This window comes from Rhipicephalus sanguineus, chromosome 1, assembly GCF_013339695.2.
Source record: "Rhipicephalus sanguineus isolate Rsan-2018 chromosome 1, BIME_Rsan_1.4, whole genome shotgun sequence".
Classification (NCBI taxonomy): domain Eukaryota; kingdom Metazoa; phylum Arthropoda; class Arachnida; order Ixodida; family Ixodidae; genus Rhipicephalus; species Rhipicephalus sanguineus.
The window spans coordinates 284,832,838-284,846,440 of record NC_051176.1 but is presented as its reverse complement, the minus strand read 5'-3'; the positions used below and the strand labels follow the sequence as shown (position 1 = coordinate 284,846,440).

The window sequence follows — 13,603 nt, the reverse complement described above, 5'->3', positions numbered from 1 at the left end:
CAGTATCTCTGTCCGGCGTAAACGGCAGATGGCGCTGTCTCATAGAAGTACATACAAACTGCGGTTCAGGGACGATATTCTAGATGCCGCTGTACACAATCCGTGTCGTCATCACCATTTCTCGTCTCATTTCCTAGATGGCGTTGGTCCAATAGAATTGTATGCAATATGGCGCTTGTGTGAATCGACACTAGATGACGCTAGAAGTGCCGCTGCTCTCCGATTGGCTGCTGCGTGGGCTTCGCGGGGATGCGCGGGGAGCGAGCGTCTCTCTCATTCTCCTGGATCGTCGCCGTACCTGTCGGATCGTTGGTGGAGCATGAACGATGTGCAGCGGCGGGTGCTCGCTTGGCGGCAGCCAGCCGGATCCCGAGACGGTGCGCGCCAAGGACACCGCTGCGAAACGGGCTCAACGAGAAGCTGATCCCGAGACCATGATTGCTTCAGGAGCTTCGCCCAAGCTCTTCATCATTCACCCGTGGATATGCTGTAATTTTTTGGAAGGGAAATCGCGCAGCGAAATCAAAGAGCGATTGGATGCCGTCTACGGTGAGTCTTCTCCTTCGATGGCAACTGTGAAAAATTGGTTCAACGAGTTTAAACATGGCCGCACGTCGGTTTTTGATGAGCCTCGCCCAGGGGCCCCGCAAACGGCTACCACAGCCGATAATTTGGCAAAAATCCATGACCTCGTATTGGCAGACTGCCGACTGAAGGTGTGCGAGATAGCTGAGACAGTAGGCATCTCAAAAGACCGCGTGGGTCATATCCTGCATGAAATTTTGGGCATGAGAAAGCTGTCGGCACGATGGGTGCCGCGTTCGCTCACTCCGGACAGCAAGCGCGTCCGTGAGACCACTTCAGAGCAGCGTTTGAAGCTGTTTAAGCGTAATCCGAAGGAGTTCCTGTGTCGTTTTGTGACTGTCGACAAAACATGGATCCACTGGTACACACCAGAGACCAAAGAACAGTTGAAACAGTGGACTGCACCCGGAGAACCTGCTCCGAAGATGGCGAAGACTGTCGCATCGGCCGGAAAGGTGATGGCCACCATTTTCTGGGATTCTCAAGGTGTGATCTTCGTCGACTACCTTGAGAAGAGCAAAATGGTGACAGGGCCCTACTGCGCCGAATTACTGGGCTGATTCGACGCCAAATTGCGAAAAAAAACAGCCACATTTGGTACAGAAAAAGGTGCTCTTCCACCATGACAACGTGCCAGCTCACACCTGCACCGTCGCCACGGCCAAGTTGGTCGAACTGGGCTACGAAGTGGTGCTCCATCCAGCATATTCTCCAGATTTGGCCCCGAGTGATTTCTTCTTGTTTCCCAACTTGAAAAAGTCACTCGCTGGACAAAAATTTGAGTCAAATGAAGAACTTATCGCCGCCACAGAAGCCTACTTTGCAGCTCAAGAGAAAACGTATTTTTATGACGGGACCAAGAAGTTGGAGGATCGCTGGGTCAAGTGTATAGAGTTGAAAGGGGGCTATGTTGAGAAATAAATCAACACCATTCTAAAATTTTCGTTTTTCTTTTGAAGGCTAAGTACTTATCAGACCGCCCTCGTACTTGGTACAATGACCGAATCAAATAGGATGCTATTCCATTCGGTATGCAAAAGTTTCAAATATTCACACACCCCAAGTAAATATAAAGCTTACACTACTATTCAGTAGATAAACTAAATGAGTGTTGTACATTGCAGCTGGGTTTATGGAAGGGCAGGCAACATTCCCAAGAAAACTGTGCAATCTGCTAGGGCCATCTATTCAAATGAGAATTTTTGTATTTCTGAATAGGACACCAGTGCAAATATTATAATGTGGTGTATCCACTGTAGTTACTCTGCTGCTGAGCACAATATTGCAGGATTGAATCCATGGTGAATGGACTTGATTAGGGGCACAGTGCGAAAATTCCCATGGGTGGTAAAGAACCACATGTGGTCAAAACTGGAGCCCTCCACTAGGGCATCCCACATACATAGCCAACAATGCAGTTTTGGGATATTAAACTATAGACCGTTTCACAGGAGAGAAGAAACACCTCCCTTCTAGGCTGTGGCACCTAAGTACAAAGGCCGACGTCCAAGCCTCAGCAGTGCACTTTTGGGGGTCATACCCATTTAGCACAGCCCAAAGGGGGATTATGGCAGCGCCCAGGGAACCTTATACTTTCTGAAAATAAAGTCCACAACTTGATAGCAACAGATAAAAAGAAGTGAGTCTGCATACAACATACTGCTTCATTTAGTTCACTGTGGTGAAAGTTTAACATTGCACTTGCCTTTAGCAAAGTTTTAAGAAAAGATCAGTGTCTGATGCATGAAAATAATGCACCATGGCATACCGGCAAATGTCACAATTTTCAATACATGTCATATAGGCTGCAAAAAAGCTTTTTTTTTAAGTGATAATGAGGAAAAATGATCCAAAGTCTGTAAATTACATCGAAATGTGATTACGCATGCCTTTCTAAAACGACCATGCTTCAGCAGTACCAAATCAGAAAAATGCACATGCATTTCTCAGGTGACATGCATTTGTCAATGAATCAGGCTGCATGAACGTTTTACACAAAAACTGTATAAGTCATGGCTCTGATATGCATGGTACACAATATACATGTCGCCGGGAGAATGCATTAAAGAAAGCACGCTTATATTGTCGGAGAAACCAGGAATGTAGTGGATTGTCCGGTAATTATCAAGCATTCAAGACAAACCTGGAAAAATGAGGAGGACAAAAAAAATTACACCATCTCCCGCTAAAGGGGACCATGAGGCGATGCAAAGCCGGAGCACTTGCACGATCGCGTTCCGTTGGCGTTCGCTGGGCACGCTACCGACCTCGCGTCATAGAACGCGAAGAGGAACACTACGCGCGTCGTGTCTTCCCTCTAGCCTGGCCCTTAAGTCTCACAGGGTGTGCGGGGAACGTCAACAGGCACGCGAGAGAGAGGCAGCGCAGGAGAGGAGAGTGGGAGGGGACGCGCATGCGCTGGCCCTCATCGCGGCGCTGCGCAGGAGAGAATTTCGGCATGTCGAGCCCGCATTTCAGAGGAGCCAACCGAGGCAAGCGCTGGACTGAACTCGCACAGCGCTCTACCACGGCCGCTCGATGAAAAACACACGGTGCGGCCTGCCGCGTGGAGCGGATACTGCGTCGCGCGCCTAGTGCTCCTGGCTGCCGCCGCGGCGCCACCAGTGGGGGAGCCTCTGGGGAGACCGAAAGCGAGAGCGCCGGAATTGTTGCGGCGGATCGCAGCTTGACAGCACAGCTGCTATACGCTTGTTAGTTTTTAAAGGGTTACAATAAACTTGCTATAGCGTTAACTATATTGGTAATTGTCCTACCGAATGTGCGCCGGTGATGCTTCAACCTAAATATAGCAAGTGTTTGTTTTATCTGAATTGGTTGCTCGTGCGAGTTACGATTTTTCGCGTCATGTTTTCTCTCTTTTGTTGCCGTTGCGCTGTTCACATTCGATAATGTATGTTTGTTCTACAGTTATTTTATCAACAGGAGAGGCCCTCATTGACAGGTGCGGTTGTATTTCCGGAATGACTGTTGCTCACACCTTAGAAACAAAAGCATTGTGAACATCAGGGGAGTCATAATTGCTTTATTGCACGTGCGTGAGAAAAGGGTCATTGTGTTATTGGAATCGCAGGCGCAGCACCTTCCTGGCCAGAGGTTCTTGCGCCAAGCGTACAAGACGCTCAACAGACATATTAACATTTCCTGCCCAGTTGACAATAAGCGTTCGTAAGAGCTTTCTGATGAAAACTTTGAAGACTTCCATGGCGTGGTCGTCCGCCCCACAAGTCCACTTTCAACACTTTCATGGTCAGCTGGTCACCTTTCAGACACCTCGTGAAAAAATATCCGACAGGAATAATATATGATGTTGACAAGCCTCTTATTACAAAACATAGTAATCGGTTTGCCACTTGGGGTACCGCTGTTGAGTGCTCTTCTTCACCACGGCCAACGAAACCAAAAAGTTTGTGGACTTGTCGGTCGTATATATGTCCCTCTGCTGTATGGCCATCTCGTCAATGATGAGGGAGCAGAACGCTTCTTGCTCTACAGTTAGACCCTTGAATTCGATGCACAGCCACTCCTTTATCAACGAAGTGACGCCGATTCCACCTGTTAAATGGCCTACATATTTCTGGAGCGTTGAGCGACAAGGGAGCTAAAAGATATTTCTGAACCTTGCATGCTCATAACTTTTGTTGAAGCATGCCTTCCAAATTACACATTCCCTTAGAATGACGTCACTGTAGTGGGGCTTCTTCGTCGAGAAACTGCGAACTTGGTTTCTAACGAACTCGGCAGTCTTGTCACCTTGCGCAGCACCATTGAGCACCTTCATAAAACAGGCAATGTCCGTGTTATTTTCATAAAACTGCGCGCGCTCCTCAGCCTCATCCACTTTTTCTTGAAGGGCCTACAGTGCTCCTTTCATACGAGCGATCTTCGCTTGTAAGCAGCGCGTTTTTTTTTTTAGCTTCTTCTGTCAGTTTAACAAGGTCGAATGTAGTTTGACATGATGCATCTGAAAATGATGCCATTTCCACACACGTTTCATTCCCTGGTTCAAAGTTGTTGGGCGTCGTGGTTTCAGTGCTGTCACTTGACCAGCCGTTTTGGCTAATGACAAAACGGCTATTTTGAAGCAGCATTGCCCGAGCACTCGGCACGCGACTGCGCATTATCGGCTTCTATTTCGGAGCGTGGCCACTTCTTCCTCGGAGCAGGCGTGCTCCTCGTGCTCATGTAGTTTGGATAACCGGGGAACACTGACGGCACAGCTGTTGGCAAAAGTATCCTCAACTTCTCGGTCTTCAATGTAGTCCTGCTCCGTAAAATGCAAGGCGCACACCAGGGACCTGTCATTAGGCTGCCATACTGTTCCCTTCCCGCCGGGTCCTTCACGGGAAATGTTTCGCAGCCATGCTGCCCTGCGTTCTGTGTTACTGGGAAACTCGTGGTAGCGTATTTGCGGGTCCTTCGATGCATTCGTGAAACACAACGGCACACAACAGTTACGCGGCATTTTGCCTAACGTATAAAATATCACACATGCACAAACTGTCTTGAGTGACACTCAGTGCGAGCAATTCATTTGGAGAAAAACAACCACTACCTCGACCTACCCTCTGAACGCGCGCTCCTTCCCGCTCGCGCGTCGCGTGAAGCCCTCCCCTACTACTGGCGCCCTCCTAGCGAAATGCGGCGACAACTGTCAACTCCGCTTTCCCGCTCTCGCCCATTGCCTGCGCCGCGACGCGGCAGGCTGCACCGTGTGTTTTTCATTGAGCGGCCGTGGCTCTACTATTTGAAGGAGAGGAGACTAGAGGAGGAGAGTAGCGTATGCACCGTGAGAGCAGAAGCGAGAACGCAGGAGAAGCGCAAGCAGGTGCTGGTAGAGAAGTGGAGAGAGTAACGCGCAGCTGTTGGAGAGAGGGAAGGAGGAAAGTCGCGCATGCGTAGTGTGAGTGCGGACATCAACGCTGCGTGCGGATTACCACGCCGCCTTACATACCCCCGAGCAAGAGATACTTCGCATCTAAAAATTGAAACGCCATTGTGCACGCGCCATGATAAAAAAAAAGCATTTGTTATCTTAACACATCCACCCTTTTTGTCCGGCAATTTATTTACACCAAATAAACTGTGATGCACCCAAAATGAGTCTATGTTGAAAGGTGAGCCTGTATGTTGAAAAACAAGCTTTACACTTTCCTTGCAGCTTCAACAGACATCAGGGCAGCTATTTTGTAGCAGTGCCTTTTCACACTTTTCAAGCTTAGTGTTTAAAGCAACAGCCTGTCTATGTTATAAATGGGACTAGCTTGCCCTCTGTAGTCAATTACAGTACTAGCATGAAATCAAGCAGAAGGCGTCACTACAAAGGAGGCAGCCCAAGGGACCAGAGAGAACTTGTATGAAATTTTTGAAAATGCTTTTCCTGTGTCAACAAATTGTCAAACCTACATCTCAACCTAGGGACATTCCGTAGAATGACTAAAATATACAGTTTCAAAAGCAATGTGAAAGCAAAACACACATAAGCATAGACAACACATTATACTGGCATATACTGCAAACAAACCCTCTATGTGAACTCCTACTTGTTCTAGCAAAAACCGCCATTATTCCATTACTAATGCCTTAGAACCATTTCTCTACATTTAATCTTTTTCACCGAACTCGTGTAGGCTGCTCATTCCCTAAGAAAAGATAAAAACCATCCCATCAAAAACATTCGAACAGAAATCTATTGAGTTTGGAGATGTTCATAAGTATTTTGTGGGGCATAACTTGGCAAAGCTTGTCCAAAAGATAGCTTGAAAACAGGTTTACATGGCAAACTAGACTTTCTAGATGGTGTCTTTGAGACCAAAAATACTAGCAAAAAAAAATTTTTTTTGACGATTTTGTATAAACGCATTGAGCCAGTAAAGCAAGTCTTAAGAATTATTGAAGACCGATTTAAGCTCTCTGCGTCAACTGTGTAATTTATTACAAGACTTTAAACATGCGAATCGCTACAGATCGCAGCAGCTCGACCGAACAAGTTTCCAACTTCTCACACCTTTTACACATAGAATTGTTTTAATACACGTAGCACCCAGCAACCGATCTGATTAGATATGTCCAGCCCACATCACTGAACCTCTTGTGGGCAGCGAGCGTCGTCTGCCTGTGTTAAAATGTGCTGCATGTTAACATGAGCTGAGTGACAGTGTTTATCTCGAGGTTCCTTTTCTTGGACACAATGAATTGCCCTAGCTGTGTTGTGTACCACATATCTAGCAAATGGTGACTTGTAAAGCTGTGACGTTGTGTAATGTTTGTGAGGCATCTGGCGAGCGGAATCGCTTCAGCTCGTCCCTGCAATGAACGTCGCGCTCTCGCAATTCGGTCAACGCAACGATCCATGTGTCTGTGGCTGTAACTTCACCCCTGAAGACACAACCACATAGCCCAAGTTTATGCTTATCGTTCTCGAATTATTTTTGTCTGTCCAAAATGGTCAGTTGTTGGGCTAGTTGGTTCGATATCTTGCATAGGGGAGCGCGGATTTGGTTAGAAAGAAAGACAACACGACAGAAAGGACGCTCCCTTCTGTCGTGTTGTCTTTCTTTCTAACCAAATCCATGCTCCCCTATGCAATTTGTCTGTCCGCATGCTTTTGCAGGTTGTTGCCGCACAGGAGAATAAAATAAGATCGGCTGGTAGTGTGTCGGCACCTGTCGGAGCAGATATCAACCACTCCGCGAGCTTCGTCTTTGTTGACAGACAACATGCTACCGGGCGCACTGGGCCATGGCCTTCGAGATTGCGCGCAACCTGTCGGTGCACAATATCGCAGGCCACGACTGGGCGAAGCTTAAACCGTCAAGTGCGCTCATGAGAGCACTGCGATTGCCAGCAATGCCAGTGTGTCTCATGAGTTGAGGAGGTGAGAAGGAGGGTATAGATATAATTGTGCATAGCCGCCTTGGTACACGGTGCGTCGCTTAATTTGTGGTGCGAATGATATGACGATGCTCTAGCCTAAACGCCGACAAAAATTCAAAAAACCGTTTCAGTGTCCCTTTAAATGGCATTTTTTGGATTACGCAAACATTTTTCTATCCGTCTGCAAATTTTCATGCTCCAGTGAGCGGTAATTATTTGTTATATCATTTTGATGGCCCACATTCTTGGTGCTTTAGTTTAGTTATCTCAGGAACAAAATAACTTACAGGTGAAGTAACTAAAAATTTAGAAATCAGCAAAATAAACTGCATAAACCTGTGCAATTACGTTAATTGCACAAAGAAATAAAAACAAAATGTCTAAAATGAGTCTCTCCCCTTAAAAGGCTAAACCTGTAATTCATTATTTGTAACATTTGTGCTGCTTAAAGGGATACTGAACAAAATTTTCGCCGCCGAGATAAATGACTCAATTGAAAGATTGGGTGCTGAAATTTGTTGAAACAACCTTCATTTCAGCCAGAGACTAGCAGAAAATAATGAATTGAATGTATTTTTCACGAATTGGCGCGTCTAGCGGCCGCGCCGCGAACTAGAGAGGAAGTGACGCGAAACTCCGCGGATAGTGACTCGCTAACCGTGCTCGCAGCAAAATCGCTTACCAATCGACATCGCAAGCCGCCAGTGCCCGCCACCCGCTGCCGCGCGTCTCTCTCAAAACGTGTTTTCACGGTCGGGAAGGTGTTTTCCGTGCGTGTTCTCAACCGGCAGCCAACGACGCCATTGCCGCGCTCTCGGCCGTATATTTGTTTTCTCAAGCGGAGCTTGCGCCCGCATCTACGAATTTGCCGTCTGTGTTGTGTGCTGCTACGTAATGTGAACGGTGAAGCACCTGACGCAACGCAGAATGCCTCAACACTGTTCTGCGCTAGGGTGTGCCCTGTCATACCTTTCCAACAGAGCCGAAGCTTCGAAGGATATGGATTCGCGCTGCGCGCCCATCGCAGCCAACATGGGTGCCTTCAAAGCGTGACTTTTTGTGCTCCGAACACTTCGAGGATAGTGACTATGAGTTACTGTGTAAATTGCTGGTCCCGGCTGCCGACCCACGTTGGGCTACGGCGGCTCGTCTGGCTCGTCGTCCTTGCTGTCGCTTGACACAGCAGAACGGTCACACGCATATGGTTGTATTTGGCGCATCCGTTTTGGAGGCCTGTCGAACTCGGAGTCGCAATGACCGCTCGTGGAACCACTGTCACTCGCACCTTGCATCTTTGCGCTCTCGCGACACGCTCGGTAGTTGTAGCGGTTTTTGAGGAATAAGCGCTATTTTGTTTCCTATGTGGGGAAAAGAGGACAAGGCTCAGCTACAGTGCCTATTCTAGCCACTGTAGCTCAGCGCCACACCAGCCACCCTCGGTTCTTGAGAGGAGAGGTGGAGAAAGGGAAGTGGCAGGGCAGGAGAGAGCGTGCCGGTTGCCCCCCTCTTGCTGGAGCACTCGACGTCACGTCCGCCGACAAGCGCAGTGGCATGCAGCCGCCGCGCTCTCACAATCCACTAAAAATACGGCCAACTGCTCGAAATTACGTGAAATAAACGCTGCGTACAGGAACAGTCGTGTCGTCCCAGTCGAATGTAAATGTTTTCGTAGCTTTTTCAAATTTTTGTTCAGTATCCCTTTAAGACAAGGCACTATTTTTTAAAATCCACATAATGGTTTCACTGTTCAATTTTCATGGAAATTAAAGTATTCACATATCCAATTTACTGCATGATTTATAAATCAACCAGTATATTAAAAATTTACTTACCACATTGACGATGCTTGAGCTGCCACTTGGCGGACAATGCGCTTGCGATCTGCCAAGCACTGTGTCAGGCCTTGTACCACCTGCTGTCGGTAGGGCAGCAACTTATCCTCCTCGATGCTGGATAGTCGGAGTAAGCATTCCAGAGCAGACCGGCGGGCTTCCTGTAAACAATGTGACACACAGGCACCATGTATTCTTTACTGTGACAATTTAAGTCCTTTGCAAAACACTAGCTGCAAATTCCTAAGTTTTATGTCCAGCTGATGATGAAACTGTCTCTTCCTGTCAGAATATTACTCACCTGTTTAAATTATGGCTGTCCTGATAGATTGTCAGAACATACTAACACTATGTTATTCAGTGTCAATGAGTATAAAGGCACACCATTATTTGCTTGCTATTCTGATACTGTTTGAAAGCATCTTCATGTATCAATGTGGTGCTTGGTCTCGCTTAGTTTTTTAAGAAGCACCTTAGCCAACTACGCTCTCGATTAATTTCTGAACACTCTAAAATGAACTTGCTAAGAACCTGACAATTCAGCACAAAAAACATGCAACTGCAGTAGGCTACAAGTGTTCTCACCATTGAAAAAGGTGGCTTTGCAAGTCGTAAAAGCTGTACCAAGACTGAGTCAAGGCAGGAAGCCATCAGCCCTACATTTTCAGTAAGGCATGGGAGCACACACTCTTCTATTACTGATTCCTCTGCACTACTCAGGGCAGTCACCAAGATTGGTAGGATCTGCGCAAACAAAATACAATGAAAAGTACGCATGTAAAAGCAACTCCTTGTGCAATGCAATGTATATACTAACTGCACCCTGGCTGAAAGACACTGATGTTCATACATATATGCCATTACAATATGCAGTCATTTTATAGCAGTTAAACGCTCTGGATACAGAAAAAGGAAAAGCCCCTACAGTAGAAGTGCATGGCCCTACTTACAATACTTGTATGTGCAAGAAACAACAGCAGAGCCTAAAGCATGGTAACAAGTTGTGCCGATATTATCCACTGCCTAACACTGACTAGCACTCAGGACTTGCAAAGTAGTGAAAAGGCACCTGCATGCATGTTATGGATGACAACATTCCCATATTAACTTCTACCAAGTTTCACTTTCATGGACCACTGCATAGGCTCCAGCAGAAGAAAAGCCTATGATTAGCCTTACTTGTGATAATTTTTTTGTAAAATCTGCTTGACTTATTTATATTCTGGCCACCTAATACTAAATGCCACTACAGCATCCCACTCATCCACTCAATCTGCCTTGACATCAAGCTTTGAGGAAAATCTGGTGCCGAAAGAAGGCTATTAAAGGGACACTAAGGAGAAAAACGATTTTTCACATAGTATTAGTAAATTAGTCTTTTACTAAAGAGAAAAATTATTTTTCACATATTAGTAAATTAGCCTTTCACAATTCCAAAATCACCATGCTTGCCACGAGAAGACGCTTGGTAAGCGAGAAAGTGCACAAAAAGAAAATGTGGGTGGCGACGCCACCTTAACATTCCTGCATCAAACATTGTGACGTCATGGATTTTGACAACATCTACTAGGTCCTGCGTAGTTCCTAAATAGTAAAAATGAAGTGCATTGTTCTCTGAGAGGGCCATAGATTAAACATACCAAGTTTCAACAAATGTCATTGAGCCAATATTGCCAAAATATGAAAAATACACTTCGAAATCCGTGATGTCACGTGCGGCAATTTCGGCATGAAATTTAAAAATGTAACTTTGACCTTGATTTTCTCCTATATTAACAAACCTATGATGAAATGAATGACATTAGAGTTGTCAGAGTACAATTTATCAATCTAAACCGATTCATTGTTTAACATTAGAGTCCCTTTACAGCCACAGTATTTGGTATATTGTACCATGGTAACAATAGGACATGTTTGTGTTTCTGAAATAAAGACTGCTGTGGCATATATAGATTTTGAACCTACAATATATTTTCTATTTAGGCAAGCAATAAAAGAAAATTGTACATGGTACTTCTTTTTTTTTTTCAGATTTTAATTTGCATTAAGAGCAGGTGCCTTACAACCCCTTTGCTCAACTCTAAGAGCAAATCAGTTAGTGCAATGTCTTTTAATAATTATATTTCTACAGAAATTACCGAAAAATATGCGATGATAATTAAGATACAAAAAGTAACACTTTCTTCCCCAATATGTTTCCTCCAAGCTGGGACAGTGCCAACAGCATTGCCTGCTGCTCTTTTCTTATTCTTAAGTCTTCCCACAGTGTACTTACGGCAACCTTTCAAAATTACGATCAGACAAAGACACACATGAGAGACAAAACAGGAGCATCATGGCAGAATTGCCACTTCTCTGTTTGCTAAATGTTTGGAGAGGTGTGCACGCACGCTTGTAACTCATGATCACGGTTGGCATCTGTGGGCTGTCGCATGTGTCTGTGCTGATCATAAAGGTAGTCTCAAAAGCCAGAGGAAGGAGTGAGTAATCTTTCGTGCAAGGTGGTGGGCTTTTTGCTGCACATGCACATGCGTAGTCCACATAATTTTTGGTTCACGTTTCAAGGCAGGTCAAACATAATTCTAGCGCAACTCAATAACATACCTGCTCGAGCTTTTTTCATTCTAATTGTGTCAAAAAAAAAGGGGGAGTGCACTGCACCAAAATTCACTAAAACGGCATTTTTGCTTTTTGTGCCACACCACAATGTTAGTGTGCGGTAGCAATGATTGGTTACTCTAGGAAGACTACAGAAGATTTCACTACAAATTTTATTTTAAACCATCCTACGATAGATAAACCAGATGTCTGAACCCTTCCAAGATTAACAGTGTAGAGCACTTTACACGAGCACAGGCTGAAGAACAAAAAGGACACAGCCTTTGCTTAGTAGCCGTGGTGTTTTGCTGCAGACATCAGGTTGTGGGCTTGATGCCCAGCTTCATTGATGCAAGAACGCTAAGGTGCTTAGGTTTAGGTGCCTGTAAAAGTACCCAGGTTGCCAAAATTAACGCAGAACCATCCATCGAGCTGTCTTTCATAGCTCCAGTGATCCTCTGGGACGTTAAACCCAATGAATAGATCACCCAGGTGACATGGGAAAGGTAGAATATAAGTATTCAAAACACTGGGCTCCCTAGAACACTTGGGTAAAATAATCTCTTTTAGCAATTGTTGTTTTCTTACCTGATCGATGTATGTGTTTACCACTGGCTTAGGAACATAGGCAAGCTGGCAGCAAAGGCCCATAAGGAAATTCTCCTTCACAGCTGCCAATAAAAAAAAAAACAAGATCTCACACTTGATACTTGTTTTCCAGTCACACCAAATCCCACAAAGTCATGTCAAAACACCAAATTCATACCTTCGGCTGTGGCACTGTTGAAACCTTCTATTAGGAAGTCTACTGTTTCCACAAAAAACCGCTGTGGATGCATGAGCTTGATAGTGCAGTGTCCTTTTGTTGTCAGGACCTTGAAAAGAAAAGCTAGTTTCATTATGTAGTAGTGTTGAGTGGGCTTCACTCAACACTACTTAAACCATTAACTTCGAAAGCCAGCAATTTGCGGGTAGGAGCCATGGTATGTTTAAAACCTTATTCATAAACGATGCAACCTACAATATTTGCTGTACTTGTTTAAAAATGTTATCGATAGATAGAACTACTTGTCCAATCAATACAGTGGAGGTTATGCTTATTTACTTTTAGTTTATATTTGTAGAATGTTTGCACACACTTCCCACTTCTGAAAAGATGTCATGGCAGCTGTACGTCGTTGGACAACAAATTTTTAATGTTTTCTTTGCTAGCAAGAAGAGCCAGGACCAGGTGGTGACACCGACTTTCTTGGAGAATGCCCAGAAGACGAAACCTACATTAATGTACTCATCGAATGTTTTAAGTTTTTTCAACAAAAACTTATTCTCCGACTTCCACGTTCATAACTGAGAAGTAATGCATAAGTTTATAAATAAAACCTATTTCTTCATATTTTCTATGTATTTATTACCGTACGGCACAGTATAATGGACACAGCAATGGAAGTTTATGTAGCACCTGTACGTAGCAAAAAAAAAATTGCTATGGACGGCCGCACAATGATATTCTGGACTGATGATATTTTGGGCGATGATATTTTGGTACGGACAGCCGCACATTATATTATGTAGAAAATAGGTTGAAGAGCAACCATGCTTATTCACTTAACCGCTTAACTGCTGCATAACTGATGCTTAACCGCTGAATATCAACAAAAACTCTCAGTCATGTTGCATCCAAAAAAGCAAATTCA

General features: G+C 45.0%; 1 protein-coding gene across 1 annotated transcript in view; it reads right to left on the bottom strand.

Moving 5' to 3' along the window:
* The window catches only part of LOC119379167 (MMS19 nucleotide excision repair protein homolog), a 105,098-nt gene that overhangs the window by 7,961 nt on the left and 83,534 nt on the right, over positions 1-13,603 (bottom strand). The window contains exons 21-24 of the mRNA XM_037648368.2: positions 12,676-12,784; positions 12,498-12,580; positions 9,897-10,055; positions 9,312-9,472 (exon numbers count right to left, since the gene is read on the bottom strand). Of these exons, the coding sequence (XP_037504296.1) occupies positions 9,312-9,472; positions 9,897-10,055; positions 12,498-12,580; positions 12,676-12,784 (512 nt within the window). The remainder of the gene's footprint in view (positions 1-9,311; positions 9,473-9,896; positions 10,056-12,497; positions 12,581-12,675; positions 12,785-13,603) is intronic.